Source organism: Salvelinus fontinalis, chromosome 20 (assembly GCF_029448725.1).
Source record: "Salvelinus fontinalis isolate EN_2023a chromosome 20, ASM2944872v1, whole genome shotgun sequence".
Classification (NCBI taxonomy): domain Eukaryota; kingdom Metazoa; phylum Chordata; class Actinopteri; order Salmoniformes; family Salmonidae; genus Salvelinus; species Salvelinus fontinalis.
This window is the reverse complement of record NC_074684.1, coordinates 30,482,565-30,503,624: the sequence shown is the minus strand read 5'-3', so window position 1 is coordinate 30,503,624 and position 21,060 is coordinate 30,482,565. Positions and strand designations below refer to the sequence as shown.

Here is a 21,060-nt window from a genome sequence, read left to right as displayed (position 1 = left end):
TCTCTAGTTGAGCCGTGATTGGCTCAGTGTTCCATCACTCATGGGGACACTACGTCACCGCAAAATCTACTGGGAGAGAATACATTTTTTCACCTTGGGTGCTGCCATAAAGTTACATTAGAAGTGCCCATCCAAGAGGGCTCAAGGTCATTGGCCACAGATAAAATGACGTAAAATCACATATCTACCATAGCTTTGATTGGACTGATCATGTCAATATCATCATTTCAAATCGTAGCTAGCAAGCTAGACAAGCAGTCATCGTTATGAGTCAAGTCGACAATCTACTGGCAAATCCTTTTCAATCTTTGTCATATGAAGAGAAATGATAGATAAAATGTATCTGTGCGCATCGGCCATTGGACATAAACATTACACAACAAGTTGGAAATGAAAATTCAACAATGAGTGCTGAGGCACGACTGCAGCCTCGGGTTCAATCCTAGGCTGTGTCACAGCCAGCTGTGACCGGGAGACCCATGGGGCGGCGCACAATTGGCCCAGCTTGGTCCGGGTTAGAGGAGGGTTTGGCCGGACTTGTCTCATCGTGCTCTAGCAACTCCTTGTGGCAGGCCGGGCTCCTGCAAGCTGACTTCGGTTGTCAGTTCGACGGTGTTTCCTCCGACACATTGGTGTGACTGGCATCCGGGATAAGCGGGCAATATGTCAAGAAGCAGTGCGGCTTGGCTCTCGACCTTCGCAGAGGCCATAGGGGAGTTGCGGTGATGAGACATGTATGTAACTTCTGGCCAATGGCGTTGCACGTGAATGTTTATCCTTATTTATAAATTTAAAAAATACCCACTTTTTCGCCGCAATTCGTGATATCTAATTGGTTATATTTGAATAGATTGGCCATGCTATCAATCCAGCATGACTTATGTTCAACACAACTGGAAACTCGGAACTGGGAAATCTGACTTCAGGGAGTTCAAGACAACTGGGAACTCTGAAAAGAACTAGCTAAGACTGGGAAAATACGGAAAATAATTTTGAATGGTCATCCAACTCGGAATTCCAAATCACAAACTCTGGCCTCTTTCTAGAACCCAAAAGAAAGACCGCCGCGCCACCTTCCTGTTCAAGTGAGCACAGCCGAACAAGGTGAGTCCAAAAATGTCTTGTATGCTGCTGCATAAATGATGTAATATGCCAGGGAGATATGTATACTGCAGCCAATAAAGTAATACTAAGTGTATGTTGTGTAGTAAGCTTTTAGTAGCCCATGTGCCTCACCCTAATCATTTGGTCCCTTCCCCCTTCATAACTTAGGCTACTGTTCTGACTTGGTGGTGCACATGTAGCCTATAGCCTATTTTAAAGAAACGTCATCATTGAATATTGTAAGAGCTTTCATTGTCTGCTTATATGCCCCCTTTATTTGTCCTACGGTTCTGACTTGATGTACAGGCAGAATACTGTAAGAACGGCCCATGTTCTGAATTCTTTCACTGTACATTTCAGAAGTGTGTACATCTCAATTGTCAGTAGAAACCATTTTGTTTAAGCAAGTCAGCCATATCAGCTATGTTTTTAAAAAGGGCAGTAAATGAGGCTGAATGAACTGTTTTGCTGCCAGACAAGTCTCTGCTGATAGCCAGGTGTAGTGGTGGTAACGATTCACTCCATGGTGCTGAAAAGAAAGCTCTGCTGTTGGGACAGCTTTATGTAGACCCTAACAGTTTGTGGGCACCATTTGTCACCATTATAGTGCAATTAATGTACTGCTTAGTGTGGTGTAGTTTAGTGTTGTGTTGTGTAATTTAGTGGCTTTGCTGGCATGAATAAAAATACAACGAAATGTTGTTTTCCACACCAAGATTTACATGCTAAAATCGCCACTGGTTGAGACACTTAGCAAAATGCATTTGCCACTGTAGCCCCTTGCAGTGGCGGAACAATTGTCATACTTGAGTAAAAGTAAAGATACCTTAATAGAAAATGACTCAAGTAAAAGTCACCCAGTAAAAACCTACCTGAGTAAAAGTCTAAACATACTTAACGTATCAAAAGTAAAAGTATAAATAATTTCAAATGTTTTTGTTTTTTATTTATGGATAACCAGGGGCACACTCCAACACTCAGACATCCTTTACAAATGAGGCATGTGTTTAGTGAGCCCATCAGATCAGAGGCAGTAGGGATGACCAGGGGCGTTCTCTTGATAAGTGTGTGAATTTTCCTGTCCTGCTAAGCATTCAAAATGTAACGAGTACTTTTGGGTGTCAGGGAAAATGTATGGAGTAAAAACTACATAATTTTCTTTAAGAATGTAGTGAAGTAAAAGTAAAAGTTGTCAAAAATATAAATCGTAAAGTAAATATACCCCAAAAAACGACTTTACTTAAGTACTTTACACCACTGGCCTTTAGCATATTAGGTACTGAACAATTCATTGTAAATAATGCTTTTATATTGTTTTCAGTATACGTGTATAATAATAAAATATCTGCAATTTAGCAGATGCTTTTATTTAAAGCAACTTCCAGTCATGCGTGCATACACTTTACATATGGGTGGCCCTTGGAAATCGAACCCACAATCCAGGGTCTGCAAGGGTCTACCAGGGTCCGTATCCATAAAGCTTCTCAGAGTAGGTGGGCTGATATGTCAGTTCCCACCTGTTCATATAATCGTATTCATTGTGATCTAAAAGAAAAAACTGATCCCAGATCAGCTCTCATAGTCTGACATGTTTATGAATACAGGCTCTGGCTTCTCCAATTTTGTTACTCACTCTTTGAGCTTTTTAAATTCAAATGTGATAACTACAGATTTTTCTAACGTAAACACAAGCTAAGAGTCGGGTTACATATAAAACTTGATGTGAAAAGTTTGACAATAGGAACACAGTTTGTGTTGTGAATGATTTGTGTAAACTGAATACAGAGTATACTCTCTGTTGAATAAATGTAGAAGTTGTAACGGCAGTCTAAGTCGTCATCCTCCTCAGACGAGGAGAGGCGAGAAGGATCTGAGGACCAATGTGCAGCGTGGTAATTTTCCATTATTTAATTAACACAAAGCAAGACACTATACAAAATGACAAAACAAACTGTCATAGTCCTAACTGGTGCAGACAAAAAAACACAAAAACAGGAAACAACCACCCACAATCCCCAACACAAAACAAGCCACCTATATATGATTCTCAATCAGGGACAACGATTGACAGCTGTCTCTGATTGAGAACCATATTAGGCTGGACACAGAAACAGACAAACTAGACACACAACATAGAATGCCCACCCCAACTCACACCCTGACCATACTAAACAAATACAAAAACAAGGGAAAACAGGTCAGGAACGTGACAGAAGTTCAGAACTAGTCACTGTGTTTATTGTTCAAGAAGGAATGTTTCTATGGTGACCCGGGACTGAGTGGGAGGGGTGGAGTCAGGCGGTCTTACATTCCCTCTGAATGAAGTGTTCCATCAGCCTTCGTGGCACCCTATTCTTCCATAGTCAAAATGGGCCTGGTCAAAAGTAGTGCACTATAAAGGGAATAGGGTGCCATTTGAGATGCCGACTTCATCCTCCCCCAAAGTAATGAGTTCTGTTTAGGTCAGCAAAGCAGAATCCAGTGTGAAAACACAATCAATGAATGGATGGAAGAGGGTGGGTGGTTAGTACTGGTCTACTACGTCACATTTTGCACATACACACACACACACACACACACACGCCGTAAGGCTTTGAGTGTATCTTTGTCCATTGAGTGAATAATTGTCCTTCTTGCAAAATACAGTATTCATAATCATCCTTGAAAATAATTTCAGTACTCTGACACAGACAAGTTCCACATTAGAAATAAATACTTTTTTTATTATGACCATTTATTTCCACCCCACATGTTGACCATGAGCTTCCATTAGTAAAGTTTCCCCTAGGTACAGCTCTAGGATCAGCTTCTCCATTCCGCAATCCTATCCTCAACCAAGAGTGGGGAACATCCTAAACTGACTCAAGATCAGTGTCTAGAGGCAACTTCACCCTAACTACTCCTGCTTCTATTGAGAAGTCTGGTCCTTGAAGATGTAATGACTGTTGTTGACCAGAGGGTGGGGCAGTGGAGTGGCACTGATGATGGTTCACAAAGTAGGGTGAAGTTTCCCCGAGTTGCTGATCTGAGGCAGTATCCAAAAAGCGTCTCAGAAAGGTACCTAGGAATCCTGCTAAAACCTGTTTTATTAAGACAATAAAAACTCCCAGCTCAGAGTAGGTTTTAGGGTGACATGACACTGCCCAGACAAAGCCAGGAGTAAAATAAACTCGTAAAAGTTTATCTCAGCTGGTAATCACGACAGTTTGAGGTACAACAAAGGAAATATAGTGATGACGCTCATTGACATTGTTGCAAATGATGGGGAATATATCATTGGGAATAACCAGTCGCAATGAGGCATTGCCAGCTGTGCTCGCTTCAGACAACCACGGTGAATGTGACTGTACATTAAATCTTTCTGGTTATTTTCTCTTACAAGTCTCCCAAATGTTTATTAATGTTTAACGTAGCATAACTTGCCCATGCTTCCTCCAACGACATAGTATGACATACAATTTTGGAGCTCTGAAACGGAACCTTTGTAATCAGATTTTTCGACATAAGACACAGTTGGGACAGGCCATCACAAATCGTTATGTTGGATTGACTTAAAAAGTTGAGATGAGACACATGAATTGTTTAGTTGAGCAAGAGTAATGGAAGCCAGGGAAAGGGTTGGTATTTTGTTGTTGTTGACATAGTGATTTCTGGGAGAATTACAGGATAGGGAGGGGAGTGGGTTTACCCCAAAGACACCCTATGAGGCCTAGGCCTATGTGAAATCATTGGCAAAAGCGCAAGAGACACTGTTGCATGAATGTCTAGATTATTTATGGGTTGATCATATAGAAATATCAAACTATTATTTCAACAACTCCAAAGCATTTGTCTGTCTATGGTGCAGGAACCACTGACTCGCTGCCTTTTTCTATTACCAAGACACCTGCTGGTAACTCTTAACTGGTTAGGACAGCTCATGAGGTGTCCTAAATATCTGTCGACTAGGTGGGACTCATGACTAAAGAGGCTTTTATTTTTACCCATGAGAGCATGAGTAAAATGTCTCTATACTTGGTACTTACGACCAATTTTCTACTCTGTTACGCTTTGCGGATACGGACCCTGAGGCCCATTTTGTGTCCTCCACCCTAACTCGAATTCAGGGATGGTAGCCTAATCCAAGATCTGTGCATACTTCTACACAGAGTTCTTGTTTGCCAATATGGATGACTGTCTGTTGATTGAGTTAGCGCCTTGGTATGTCTCCAGCAGCGGCTCAGTGAGAGAGAATGAGACAAAAGGTGTGTTCATAAATTCACTCTGGCTATCTACGCTGATTTTAGAGCACGTTCGCCTGAGTGTGCCAGTGCGCAGAAATACTGATCAAATCAAATCAGGTTTATTTTATATAGCCCTTCGTACATCAGCTAATATCTCGAAGTGCTGTATAGAAGCCCAGCCTAAAACCCCAAACAGCAAGCAATGCAGGTGTAGAAGCACGGTGGCTAGGAAAAACTCCCTAGAAAGGCCAAAACCTAGGAAGAAACCTAGAGAGGAACCAGGCTATGAGGGGTGGCCAGTCCTCTTCTGGCTGTGCCGGGTGGAGATTATAACAGAACATGGCCAAGATGTTCAAATGTTCATAAATGACCAGCATGGTCAAATAATAATAATCACAGTAGTTATCGAGAGTGTAGCAACCTCAGGAGTAAATGTCAGTTGGCTTTTCATAGCCGATCATTAAGAGTATCTCTACCGCTCCTGCGGTCTCTAGAGAGTTTGCTGATGAATTTACGAACGCACAAAACCCATTCAATATGACCGGTGTCAGTAAACATCAGCAAAAAAAACATAATTAAATTGTTGTCAGCAGCACAGTTAAAGTCATCAACACTCTGGATAACATGAAAACAGCCTAACCAGCTCTGCTAGGGGGAGTAAAATGGTCAGAGTGGGGCGTTCTCTCATTTGTGTCTGGATGTAGCTAGCAAGCTAGCCAACTTTAGCCAGTTAGCTTGGGTATTTGACTGCCGTTGTGAGGTCAGAAAGCCTACTCCTTGGTCAGAGTGTCCAGGTCAGTGTCCTGTGTAGGCTCTGGATACTGACCAGATCAGAGTGTTCTGTGTACGCTCTGGATACTGACCAGATCAGAGTGTTCTGTGTATGCTCTGGATACTGACCAGATCAGAGTGTCCTGTGTATGCTCTGGATACTGACCAGATCAGAGTGTTCTGTGTATGCTCTGGATACTGACCAGATCAGAGTGTTCTGTGTATGCTCTGGATACTGACCAGATCAGAGTGTTCTGTGTATGCTCTGGATACTGACCAGATCAGAGTGTTCTGTGTACGCTCTGGATACTGACCAGATCAGAGTGTTCTGTGTATGCTCTGGATACTGACCAGATCAGAGTGTTCTGTGTATGCTCTGGATACTGACCAGATCAGAGTGTCCTGTGTACGCTCTGGATACTGACCAGATCAGAGTGTCCTGTGTACGCTCTGGATACTGACCAGATCAGAGTGTCCTGTGTATGCTCTGGATACTGACCAGATCAGAGTGTTCTGTGTATGCTCTGGATACGCAGAGAACGAAAAGCTCTGAATTTAAGAACATCATTTACATATAACCCAGCGCACACTCTGATACACTGGAAGCAATTTACGAACGCCCCCAAAGTGACAAGATTACGGCTATGAGATAACTAGGAATGCCAGTGGTGGGTTGGTCCTTGTATTGTCAATCAAACTACATGAATAGTGTGACTTCGAGTGTGTAGAAAACTTGTTCAACAGCATACGCCAATGCTAGGTACAGTACCAGTCAAAAGTTTGGACACACCTACTCATTCAAGAGTTTTTCTTTATTTTTACTATTTTTTACATTGTAGAATAATAGTAAAGACATCAAAACTATGAAATAACACTTATGGTATCATGTATTAACCAAAAAAGTGTTAAACACATCAAAATATATTTTATATTTGAGATTCTTCAAAGTAGCCACACTTTGCCTTGATGACAGCTTTGCACACTCTTGCCATTCTATCAACCAGCTTCATGAGGTAGTCACCTGGAATGCATTTCAATTAACAGGTGTGCCTTGTTAAAAGTTCATTTGTGGAATTTCTTTCCTTCTTAATGCGTTTGAGCCAATCAGTTGTGTTGTGACAAGGTAGGGGTGGTATACAGACGATAGACCTATTTGGCAAAAGACGAAGTCCATATTATGGCAAGACCAGCTCAAATAAGCAAAGAGAAACGTCAGTCCGTCATTACTTTAAGACATGAAGGTCAGTCAATACGGAACATTTTAAAGAACTTTGAGAGTTTCTTCAAGTGCAGTTGCAAAAACCATCAAGCGCTATGATGAAACTGGCTCTCAGGAAAGGAAGTCCCAGAGTTTTTTTTATTTAACAAGGCAAGTCAGTTAAGAACAAATTCTTATTTGCAATGACGGCCTAGGAACAGTGGGTTAACTGCCTTGTTCAGGGGCAGAACAACAGATTTTTACCTTGCCAGCTCAGGGATTCAATCTGCCAACCTTTTGGTTACTGGCCCAACACTCTAACCACTAGGCTACCTGCCGTTACCTCTGCTGCAGAGGATACGTTCATTAGAATTACCAGCCTCAGGAATTGCTGCCCAAATAAATGCTTCATAGAGTTCAAGTAACAGACACATCTCAACATCAACTGTTCAGAGGAGACAGCGTGAATCAGGCCTTCATGGTCAAATTGCTGCAAAGAAATCACTACTAAAGGACACCAATAATAAGAAGAGACTTGCTTGGGCCAAGAAACACGAGCAATGGACATTAGACCGGTGGAAATCTGTCCTTTGGTCGGATGAGTCCAAATTGAGATGTTTGGTTCCAACCGCCGTGTCTTTGTGAGACGCAGAGTAGGTGAATGGATGATCTCCACATGTGTGGTACCCACCGTGAAAATTGGAGGTAGGAGGTGAGATGGTGTGGGGGTGCTTTGCTGGTGACACTGTCTGTGATTTATTTCGAATTCGAGGCACACTTAACCAGCATGGCTACCACAGCATTCTGCAGCGATACGCCATCCCATCTGGTTTGCGCTTAGTGGGACTATCATTTGTTTTTCAACAGGACAATGACCCACTACCTCATGAAGCTGGTTGAGAGAATGCCAAGAGTGTGCAAAGCTGTCATCGAGGCAAAGGGTGGCTACTTTGAAGAATCTCAAATATAAAATATATTTTGATTTGTTTAACACTTTTTTGTTTACTACATGATTCCATATGTGTTATTTCATAGTTTTGACATCTTCACTATCATTCTATAATGTAGAAAATAGTAAAAATAAAGACAAACCCTTGAATGAGTAGGTGTGTCCAAACTTTTGACTGGTACTGTATGTTATATGTAAATTAGACAAGAGACAACTGTATTCATTAATTAAAGATGAACTAAGATGTGTCTGAAAAACATTGAGGAAGACGGCCTATTTAACCACATAGCTAACATTGTTGACATAGCTGGATCAATTGTTTTGGGCAGAAATTGTGTCTGCTTAAACATGTTTAACAGGTCTGCCTAGGTACTGTAGCAGCTGGAAAGTGGCGGAAATGACATGTTGTTGTCATCGTAACCATCCATTGTAAACATACACCGTCACTGCCCATCTGTGTCTTGTGTCTGTTGCTATCCTCACAAAAGGTGACATGTCCTTGAACAGGGGCATCTGGTATGTGTCACACCTGCACAGTGACTCAAATTGTCCCGCCAATACTCCCTTAAAGTGTATATAACGCCAGTGTCTAGTTCAACGTGTGTGGGTCTGTATAACCTCTGATCGCTCATTTGCTACCAAAGGGACTCTCGTGACTGCAATATTCTCTGCTTTTCTGAAACATGGCTTCTTGGACAAGATACCTCTCATGGCTATTCAACTGGATGGATTCTCTATCCACTGAGCCGACAGGACAAGTGGAGTCAGGGAAATCGAGAGGGGGAAGGGTTTGCCTCTTCATTAACAACAAAAGGTGTGCTGACTCGAGTGCAGTGGAACTCTTTAACAATTGTTCACCCGTCTTGGAATACCTGATGCTCAAATGGCGACCATTCTACCTCCCGAAGGAGTTTCCAGCTGTTATCGTGACTGTTGTATACATTCCACCTCAGGACAAGAAAAATAACAAGATGGCACTTAAAAACTGAACAAGGCTATAAACAAGCAGGAAAAGGTGCACCCAGAGGCTGCTTTACTTGTTGCCGGTGCTTTTAATTCCACGTCATTAAGACACGTGATGCCCAACTTGCATCAACACGTCTCCTTTGCCAATAGGGGCAATAAAGACCACTGTTACTCTACCCACAAACAAGCATACAAGGCCCTTCCTCGTCCCCCATTCAGCTTGTTGTTTTCAAGCAAAACCTCAAACAGGAAGTACCCGTGACTCGCTCCGTTGAGAAATGGTCATCAGAATCAGAGATGATGCTACATGACTATGTTCCGAGACTCCGCCGTTAACATCGACAAGCTAACCACCTCCGTCACCGGCTTCATTAGGAAATGCATCGGTGATGTTGTCCACACAGTGAAGGTTTGCTGCTTCCCCAATCAAAAGCCCTGGATTAACTATGAGGTTGGCGCTAAGACAAAGGACAGGGCTACCGCACACATTGCTATTGCAGACAACCCTGAAGCTACAGCTGAGGACAGGAACAAGTACAAGAAGTCACGCTATGTCCCACGCAGAGTCATCAAACAAGCAAAAGGACAATATAGGAATAAGGTGGAATCATATTACACAGCCTCCGATGCACACCGCATGTGGCAGGGGCTACAGTTCAGTATGGATTACAAAGGAAGACCCAGCCGTGATCTGCCCAATGATGCCTCTCTACCAGACGAACTCAATGCATTTTATGCACGCTTTGACAACAACAACAACACTTTGCTGTGCGTGAGGGCCCCCAACCAACCAAGAGGACTGGGTGATCTCTCTCTCCAAGGCCGACGTGAGTAAGGTCTTTAATAAAGGTCAACACTCGCAAGGCCACAGGGCCGGACAGCATTCCAGGGCAGGCTCTCAGAGCCCTAACCCACCTAGATAAGAGGAATACCTATGTGAGAATGCTGTTCATTGACTACAGCTCAGCGTTTGACACCATTGTCCCCTCCAAGCTCATCACCAAGCTTAGGACCCTGGGCCCTGGGACTGAACACCTCCCTCTGCAACTGGGTCCTGGACTTCCTGATGGGCCGACCCCAGGTGGTAAGGGTAGGCAGCATCACCTCTGCCACACTGACGCTCAACACGTGAGTCCGACAAGTTTGTGTGCTTGGTCCCCTTCTGTACTCTATATTCACCCATAACTGCCTGGCCTCGCACATCATCAAGTTTCCTGAAGACACAACGGTGGTAAGCCTGATCACATGCAACGATGAGACAGCCTACAGACAGGAGGTCAGTGACCTGGCAGTGTAGTGCCGGGCCAACAACCAATTGCTCATTGTCAGTAAGACCAAGGAGCTAATCGTGGACTACAGGGGGGGAGCACAGCCCCATCCACATCGACGGGACTGCAGTGGAGCGGGTCGAGAGCTACAAGTTCCTCGTTGTCCACATCACTAAGGACTTAAAATGGTCCACACGTGCAAACAGTCGTGAAGAAGTCGCGACAGCGCCTCTTCTCCCTCAGGAGGTTGAAAAGGTTTGTCATTGGTTCTACAGCTGCAAAAGGTTCAACAGCTGCACTATTGAAAGCATCTTGACTCGCTGCATCACTGGTTGGTATGGCAACAGCACCTCCCTAGATCGCATGGCGCTACAGAAGGTGGTGCGGACAGCCCAGTACATCACTGGGGCCGAGCTCCCTGCCATCCAGAACCTCTATATCAGGTGAAATTAAGCCCCGGAATATCGTTAAAGACTCCAACCACCCAAGCCATAGACTGTTCTCTCTGCTTCCGCACGGCTAGTGGTACCGGTGCATCAAGACATCAGCAGGCTCATGAACAGCTTCTATCCCAATGCCATAAGACTACCAAATAGCAAACAAAAGGGCTACACAAATCTGAGTTGACCCTTGTATTTTTTATTTTTTATTTTTTTTGGGGACTGTTTCAATGCACACTCACAGAACTCTACACACTCACATGCACACTGACACTCAAACACACACACACTCACTTCATTTGCTCACACACACATAACATGCACACACATTTATACTGGCTCTACACACACACACCCACTCATATACGATCATCATATACGCTGCTGCTACTCTGTTTACCATAAATCCTGATGCCTAATCACCTTACCCCTATACCAGTGGAGGCTGCTAAGGGGAGGACGGCTCATAGTAATAGATGGAATGGAATCAATCAACCACATGAAAAACACATGTTTTATACCACTCCATTGACTCCATTCCAGACATTATTATGAGCCATCCTCCCCTCAGCAGCCTCCACTGACCTATACATATCTACCTCTATCACTCGAGTATCCCTGCACATTGTAAATATGGTATTGGAACTAGGGTTGGAAAGGGTCAGAAACTTTGCATGGTAAATTAAGCCTGGGAATTTGGGGAATTTTGCTTAAATTCATCAAAAAAGTTAGCTTATAACAGTGAACACTTTTTGTGGGATACACATAAGTCAATTCTAGGTCTTGTGACATATTTTAGTCAAACTATCCCCAATTCAATGGAATTGCAACCCTCTGCATGCACAGTGCATTCTTCCATCACGTGTACAGCTGATTCTCAAGATCTTGCACACTAATGAGATGCTATTGAGCCCACACTACTACACTGTCTGAGCCCAGGACTACATGCTTTATGGTAAGTTTTGATTACAATACTGGGTGGGGTGAATATATTTTATATGTTAACTAGTAAATAGTAGCCATCTGGCCAAGTGCATAAAGTTCCCTCAGCGCTCACAACAAGCAACCTCTGACAAAAGTCCCTCTACTTCTATCCAAGGTGAAAATGATGAATCAGACACCTTATCGATAGCAACAGCTCATGGTCCTCCTGGAATCAGAAGGTTTTTTGACTCAATGGAGGAACGTAGTCAGAGAAATGCTGATGAATGTCTTGCTCGAGCTGTGTATGTAACTGGTTCACCTCTGATGCTCACAGTCACTGTGTATTGGAAGAGATTTCTAAATGTTATTCGCCCAGCATACACCCCTCCAACCAGACATGCTTTATCTACTCATTTGCTGGAGGCAGAGTTCAACAGATTTCAAATGAAAGTCAAGCAAATCATAGAGAAAGCAGACTGTATTGCAATCATCTCTGATCAAACATATGCGCCTGGCACCTACTACCATACCATAAAAGGCACTTAAATATTTTGTCTTGCCCATTCACCCTCTGAATGGCAGACATACACAATTCATGTCTCAACTGTCTCAAGGCTTACAAATCCTTCTTTAACCTGTCTCCTCTTCATCTACACTGATTGAAGTGGATTTAACAAGTGACATCAATAAGGGATCACAGCATTCACCTGGATTCACCTGGTCAGTCTATGTCATGGAATGAGCAGGTGTCCTTAATGTTTTGTACACTCAGTGTATATAGTTTACTTACTTCTTGTTATTGTTAGTGCTACATTGATATTTATTACTGCATTGTTGGGTTTAGATCTTGCAAGAACGGCATTTCACTGTATGTGCATGTGACATTAAAACTTGAAATTTGAAGATAAAGCTTAGTACTAGACTAAAAAGCTATTTCAATTGACGTTTATTTTTAATCCAAGACTAGGCTTAATCTGTGTGTGGGAAACCAGCCCTGACTGTCGGAACAACATTTTCTCCAGTCAGCCCAGTTCTTAATTAATTATTCTAACATAATATTCAAATATGCAATGTTTCATTAGTGCACCTAAAGTTGGCCGATGGTGCACTAAGGTCCAGGTGAACGACAAACTGATGCCTGTTGGCTATCTTGGCGCAGGTGAAAAAGCAACAGTGGTGTCGTTTTACCTCAGGGTCAGTTGGCTTGGTGGAGTATCAATGCAAGTGTGTTAAAGGGTCACAAAGGGATACCCGTGATGTATATTTTATAATATAGCACCATTATGTGATGTGGACGATTACCTATGGGGTCAGTCTAGCATAGACAGCCTGGTTACCAGCCCAACCCCCAGGAGCAGTGTGGGCGTTAAGTGCCTTGCTCACAGGCACAAAGGCAGGTGATGGCATCTAGGATTTAATCCAATCCTCCTCTCCTGGCCAGAAACATCTAGGCTATTCCTTGTTGGTTGGGAAAAATGTGGATTCAACCAGAATATGCTCAGAAGGCAGCTTTTCTGGTGTGTGTCTACAGGTATTTTACAATGATTTGTTGCATATGTAATAGGTCTATGTTCTGTTTCCCACAAGTGTTTATGTAAGAACGTTGATTCAAAACAGTGTTTAAATGTTTAATAGGGTTGGAGAGGCGGGTTTCAACTGCAATAGATTAATAATTTAGCAGTTGAGGGGTATCAACAGTGTGTGTGTGTGTGTGTGTGTGTGTGTGCGTGTGTGTGTGCGTGTGTGTGTGTGTGTGTGTGTGTGTGTGTGTGTGTGTGTGTGTGTGTGTGTGTGTGTGTGTGTGTGTGTGTGTGTGTGTGTGTGTGTGTGTGCGTGTGCGTGTGCGTGTGCGTGTGTGTGTGTGTCATGTGTTTGTGTCTCTGAGAGTGCTTTACTTTTGTGTTGGACTGAAAGTGTTGTATAACAAACTGCCATACCTGCTGTCACCAGTCTTTCTCCTTGGGGTGTGTTACCTGGGCTGGGAAGATTCCAGATGCAGCCTCAGCCCTTCTCTCAGAAAGCCACTCAAACAACGTGGATAATGCAACGCTATTGGTTTAATTCAAAAATTGCCTCTGAACTCTTGACAAGGACATTTGGACTCATATAATGATTTGTTAACGGTATTAGTTTGTAGGAAAAAGTAAAGGTGATGCAGACATAGGTTACCTCACCTCAGAGTGACGGTGGCCGAGTGAGAGTGTTATTTTAACCGGGTCCTTGCTCAAAGTCGCCCCGGCAAGTTCCATTTGACCGATTCCTGGGAGATTTGGAACGGATTCAATAACGAAGGCGTTATCATGGTAAGTACTCCGTCTCTCTCTAATGTAATTCTTAAACTATAATTAGTGTATGGCAGGCGGCTTGGCTGAACTTTGGGATTTGTCTAACATATGAACTGGGCGTGTTAAATGAGGCGAAAAAGAAAGGAATGCCACACTGACATTTTGGTCTACTGTTTCAGGATGAGTTTACCTATGGGCGCGCCAAGGCTTTTACTAAGGGCACTGTATTTTTTGTGAATATTTGATAAATAGCCTCGGGAATGCATCTGTGTGACTTGGGTTATATTTATTGGTGATATATCAATTGTCTGTTCTGTAAATGTTTTAGGCCAATATTCTATTATATGTTATTATATCATATTTTATTTTCTAATTACAGGTAGGTAATGTCTAGCCTATGATTAGGCTATTTCAATGATAAAAACACACATATTGCAAAGTAGCATAATGACAATAACAATCGCACTTTAGGCCTAATAGCTGACATTTAGGTGCATAAATAACTTCATTAAGTGGAAAGAAATAGGCTATGTGTAAATATTTGTTCACTTTCCTTGTGGTTATGGTCATTCTATTGACAAATAGACAAAACAAACAGACAAACAACAACTACATGTTATCCTGAGGCAGACAGTTATTTGAAGGGTTAACTACAGTTCTCAACTGTTTATGGAAAGACTGACTTGAGCAGCCCGCCAACAGTGGCACACTGAAACCAGACGATTCAAAAAAGAAACAGGCAAGCCTGCAAATCGAATGCGTCATCTCCCGAGGGAAACGTTTGCCGGATATTTTACCACCAGGCTGCGTATGCGCGCGGTTCCGCACAGAAATAATTATCAAACTTCAACTCAGCCTGCACACATACCTTCGATTCCACTTTCAAACCGTCTTCCTCTTGTTCTGCTTGCTTTTTCTGTTGGTCAGACATGGAAAATACTTCTACAAAGAAAACGAGAGAAAGACTATTATCATACTGACTATATTGTGAGACTGACTTATTCTGAACTTGACAGCTGTTCATTTTGAGTTTCAAATATTGGAGTTTTCCTCTAATTTAAGGTAAGTTGTTCTTTAGACGTCTCTGTTACTGGGGTATGGAAGCAGTTGAAAATGTTGGAGATCTTATATCTATCATGTACTTATATTTAGATTGAAAAATACATTTTCATATATAGGGGAACGTGGGGTAACAAGCCCCCCCTCTAAGAACAATGTTCAATTGCTGACACAAAAAAACAACGTTTGGTAAAACTTTGGTATGGGGATGGTTGTCATCCTTAGGCAAGCAAACTATGAAGAGGAGTAAGTGGCTACAGTTTACACTTTTTTGGTTATTTAATGACATTTCGTTTTTAGAAAAGGACAGTTTTCCGAAGATTACTGTGTTAAAATCTATTTAATACATTTTATTTCGATACTTTTGAATAATTAAAAGCTTAAGTCTAGGTATATTTTTTGAATAACATACATCAAATATTGAAACAAAATGGCATTGCACATCTCACTATTAATATCCTCACTATGATGAGGTTTTGATGTAAGGCTTCTCTTTTCTTTATCACTCCAAATCATGTCCAAATCATTCTAAAGTGTCTAAAAATGACTGTGTAACTCAATTAAGTTACTTGTAGATGATTTGGACATTATTTGTAAAATACTAATTTAGGTAGAATAGACTTGCATTAGATTGCCGTGGGGCCAGTTATTGGAAGGGGGACCCCCAAAACCCTCAACTTAAATGTTACTGCTTTAATCAAAACGGATTCCTATTTTTCTTTCTAAACAAGTGGATTATTTATATTTAGGCTCCGCTACAGGTTACCACAAGCTTTACTCCGTTGATCTAACACCGTGCATGCACGTAGGTGGAGTGGGATTGTTGGATTAGCGGACACCTTTTGGTAACATGGTATCCTCGCCAGTCCCACGCCCATTCACAAGGGGGTAATAGCATCGGTTTCTTTAATCTTTTCATTTTGTGAAAACAAGGAAGAATTGCCTTCCCTAGCTAGTAGCAGCTATCTTTAGCTTGACTAAAGACTTAGCAAGCTAGCTAGCCTTTTTAGCTTCCCACATATACACAAGAAAAAATCAGATTTATAATTTCAAAAATATGCCCTAGCAAATATTCTTATACTTGCCGATGATTGAACTTAAAACATTATCGCAGTATTATATGCTGCTTGTGTATTCATTCCCATATCAGCTAAAACATCATCGTGTTTTGGTCAAAAAGAAAAAAGCACATGGCTAGCTAGTTGGCTACAGCAATTTCTACCATTTCACAATACCCTGTATTCACTAGTTATTACTTTGAAACAAAACACCTTTTGGGGTGGATTCTTGTTGTTTGAACAATGGCTGAGATTATATTTAGTTATCAATGCAAAATAGGCTACTTTGATGAAGAGCCTATATATAGCCCATAGATCAAATCAAGGAACCAAGCCACACTGCCCCCACGGCTGCAGAAGGAATGAGCGTGAAAATGTTCAGGTAGTAAAAAAGTATGTTGAATGCCAGAGCGTATTATAAGAAGCCGTCACTTTTGTAACTAAAATTAAATTGCATCACTCCGAATCGTGCGTCGGCGTAGAACTTGCAGTAAGCTTAATGGTACATACATAAAACATTTATAGATGTAATACGATTATATATATATAACTTTTTAGAAAGGACGAAATATTAGATCAATTTAACACAGAATCGTTTTGTTAGTGACTTACACTACCGGTCAAAAGTTTTATAACACCTTCTCATTCAAGGGTTTTTATTTTTACTATTTTCTACATTGTAGAATAATAGTGAAGACATCAAAACTATGAAATAACACATATGGAATTATGTAGTAACCAAAACAGTGTTAAACAAATTCTTCAAATAGCCACCCTTTGCCTTGATGACAGCTTTGCACATTCTTGGCATTCTCTCAAAGAGCTTTACGTGGAATTCGTTTCCAACTGTCTTGAAGGAGTTTCCACATATGCTGAGCACTTGTTGGCTGCTTTTCCTTCACTCTGCGGTCCAACTCATCCCAAACCTTCTCAATTGGGTTGAGGTTGGGTGATTGTGGAGGCCAGGTCATTTGATGCAGCACTCCATCACTGTCCTTCTTGTCCAAATAGCCTGGAGGTGTGTTGGGTCATTGTCCTGTTGAAAAACAAATGATAGTCCTACTAAGCGCAAACCAGATCGGATGGTGTATCACTGCCGAATGCTGTGGTAGCCATGCTGGTTAAGTGTGCCTTGAATTCTAAATAAATCGCTGACAGTGTAACCAGCAAAGCACCCCCACACCATCAAACCTCCTCCTCCATGCTTCACAGAGGGAACCACACATGTGTAGATCATCCATTCACCTACTATGCGTCTCACAAAGACACGGCGGTTGGAACCAAAAATGTCAAATTTGGACAAAGGACAGATCAAAGGACAGATTTCCACCGGTCTAATGTCCATTGCTCCTGTTTCTTGGCCCAAGCAAGTCTCTTCTTCTTATTGATGTCCTTTAGTAGTGGTTTCTTTGCAGCAAATCGACCATGAAGGCCTGTTTCACGCAGTCTCCTCTGAACAGTTGATATTGGGATGTGTCTGTTACTTGAACTCTATGAAGCATTTATTTGGGCTGCAATTCCCAAGGCTGGTAACTCTAATGAACTCTGCAGCAAAGGTAACTCTGGGTCTTCCTTTCCTGTGGCGGTCCTCATGAGAGCAAGTTTCATCATAAAACTTGATGGTTTTTGCGACTGCACTTTAAGAAACTTTTAAAGTTCTTGAAATGTTGAGAATTGACTGACCTTCATGTCTTAAAGTAATAATGGACTGTCGTTTCTCTTTCTTTGAGCTGTTCTTTCCATAATATGGACTTCGTCTTTTACCAAATAGGGCTATATTCTATATACCACCCCAACCTTGTCACAACAGAACTGATTGTCTCAAACTTATTAATAAGGAAAGAAATTCCACAAATGAACTTTTAACAAGGCACACCTGTTAACTGAAATGCATTCCAGGTGACTACCTCATGAAGCTGGTTGAGAGAATGCCAAGAGTGTGCAAAGCTGTCATCGAGGCAAAGGGTGGCTACTTTGAAGAATCTCAAATATAAAATATATTTTGATTTGTTTAACACTTTTTTGGTTACTACATGATTCCATATGTGTTTTTCATAGTTTTGATATTTTCACTATTATTCTACAATGTAGAAAATAGTAAAAATAAAGAAAAACCTTGAATGAGTAGGTTTTCTAAAACTTTTGACCGGTAGTGTACATTTTTTTTAGATGACAGATAAATATTGTAGTCGAGGAAGAGTAGTGGCAGCAAGGGTGTTAAAAAATTGGTGACATAAAGTGGTTTCCGTTAGAATTACATCACGTTACCCAATTTTATTTTGGGGGGGGAAATGCTCTAAAATATGAATTATTTGCATAGGTGCATGTTAATTTGCAACAGAGCTAAATAGTATGTATTTTAGGATGATTATATACTATATTTTTGTCTTATGGTCTATAGGTTTAAATGTTTTAAAGCCTAAAACATGTTCACAAGCGGCATAAAGACTCTGAATGATATGGTACTTGGCTCTTGGGTGAGTTGAGCTCCTGTAACAAAGGTATTATTAGTACTGCTGTTGCATGCTTTCATTACGTTGAGAGCTGCACAAAATCTGACATTCACAAAGCAAATAACCCTTGGACTCTCTGACCCTTCCTTCCTTTCGCCTATCTGCAATATTCACTGTGCCGTACACACGTAACTTACACTGTATACAGTAACACTTACTTAAAGCCCGTAGGTACCTACACTGTAAGCAGTAACACTTTGCTTAAAGCCCGTAGGTATAATGCATTATAATGACGTTCTAATCCATTGTAAGACTATAGGCACAAATGAGTCTCTTTACTGTCTTGTTATCCTATTATAATCATCCTGACTGAAATAACAGCCTATTTGAGTCACTTGAAAATCTCCTACATACAGTAGAGAGGGACAAAACATAGCTTCATAACAAGGCATTGTAAAGGCGCATACATGCTTACAACAAGTTATAATGCATTATACCTGCAGATTTTAAGTAAATGGTTACCACTTATGCTTATGCATGTGCAGCGTATGCATGTGTATTGGCACTGGCAGTCAGTGAGTATGTACTGGTACTGTAAAGACATGTCTAATTAGTTCTCTGTCTGCCTCTACGACTACAGTCTCAGACCCCAGAAGAGCACAGTACTGGTGTCTTGGGCCGGATCGGGAGCTGGTTCTCCCCCTGGAAAGAAAGAGGGAGCCCCAGGAGTCCAAGTGACGATGCCTCTCAGTCCCCGACGGAAGACCAGAGCCCCAGGCCAGAAGGAGAGGGGGCCCAGGAGGAGCCTGTGAGGGGACAAAAGGAGCAGCAGAAGGAGGGATCGAATTTCCAGCCTGCCCAGCGGCATCTCTCCAGGGTTTTTGAGGAGTGGAACGCGGCGGACGCCAGAGCGTCTACCCACAGGGACAGCCCCCTCTCTGCAGCCAGCAGCCACAGCGAGTGGGGAGAAGGAGGAGGTCCTAGGGAGGAGGAGTGGTGGATTGCCTCGCAGGGAGAGGAAACGGAGGAGGAGGGGGGAAGGAGCAGTGGAGCGAGCAGGAATCCTGCCCCGAAGAGGAATGCCAGCCATCTGACACGTGTGCTTTCATCTGCCCTTGAAGAGGGAGTGGCCTGGGAGGACTCTGACCGACAGGAACACACCCAGGCCCTGCCCCGAGCCCAAGTCCAGGCAGGCAAGAGGCTGCATGTGTACCTGGAGGAGACGAGCCTGAGCCTGAGCCAGAACGGAACGGGCACCCACACAAAGCAGGAAGTGCCCCCCTCCATCATCACCACCAGGGTGAAGAAAAGAATTCAGGTGGTTTCCAGAGCAAAATCATCCAAGAGTGTTGACTTGTCATCAGAGAACACCAATACAAAGGAGAGGACCGAGGAGCGCAAAAGGATTTGTCTCAAAGCTGCTATAGGGATCAAAGGTCATAGCAGTTACAGTGCCCTGGTGGGAGTGTCACTGAAGTCCCCCAAAGAGACACAGACGAGCTCACATACCATCCCTGAGCTCTCTGGTGAAGAGGAGTCAGACAGAGACACAGACACGATGGGCCGTAAGAACTCAGGCAAGAGGCGGTCCAGGAAGAACTCCTCCGGAGATGGAGGAGGAGCCAGTTCTCAGGAGAATACGCCCACCAAACCCCAGCCTGGAGCCGAGAACTCACCTACATCATCAGAATATAACACACCTAAACCTGGAGACTCCACCCCCTCCTCTTCTAAAGACAAACATGCTTCAGTTCCCAAAATAATACGCAGAGGGAAGGAGAGGGAGGAAGCCCAGGAGGACCTAGACGTACCAGTACACGCCACCCTGGTGGCCGTGGTGGACGGGGAAGGGGACATGGACGTAGACGTGGTCGACAACAGTAGCCCGTGCCGGGTGGAGAGGCGCACGGAGAGCGCCGAGTCCAAACGCCGGAGCATGAAGGTGTCGCACAGCGAGGTGAAGTTCTTTGCGAAGAAAGTGATGGTGAACTCAGAGCAGCCACTGAGTCCAGAGGGAGATGAAGAACACATAGCCGTGAGCTTTGAGAAAGGAGGAATGGCTACAGAAAAGGTCACGGAGGGTCATGATACAGCTAAGGGAAAGGGCAAGGTGGAACCGAAGGTGGCCAAGAGGTGAGTTGTGTTTACCTGACTACTAGATTACTGTACTGTTGGATAACCTACTTCCTGACTATGCAGTTTAGGAATCAGATATGTTATTTAAATACTTTAAAATATTTCTGTTTATAGCAAAAAAAGTGAAATAATGATATTCTACCTGTAAAGGGAAAACTATCTTTGTAGTGCATCAAAATATGTCCTACATTTCTTGGCATTTCAACCACTATCTCCACTTAGCTTA

General features: G+C 42.6%; 1 protein-coding gene across 2 annotated transcripts in view; it reads left to right on the top strand.

Annotated features, from left to right (window-relative positions):
* The first annotated feature begins 13,872 nt into the window (after positions 1-13,872).
* The window catches only part of LOC129817706 (beta/gamma crystallin domain-containing protein 1-like), a 53,709-nt gene continuing 46,521 nt past the window's right edge, over positions 13,873-21,060 (top strand). The window contains exons 1-2 of one of the 2 annotated variants that reach the window (XM_055873203.1): positions 13,873-14,146; positions 19,339-20,831. In XM_055873203.1, the coding sequence (XP_055729178.1) occupies positions 14,144-14,146; positions 19,339-20,831 (1,496 nt within the window). In that variant the 5' untranslated portion in view covers positions 13,873-14,143. Of the gene's footprint in view, positions 14,147-18,671; positions 18,723-19,338; positions 20,832-21,060 lie in introns of those variants that run through there. The other variant, XM_055873204.1, reaches the window with a different exon arrangement.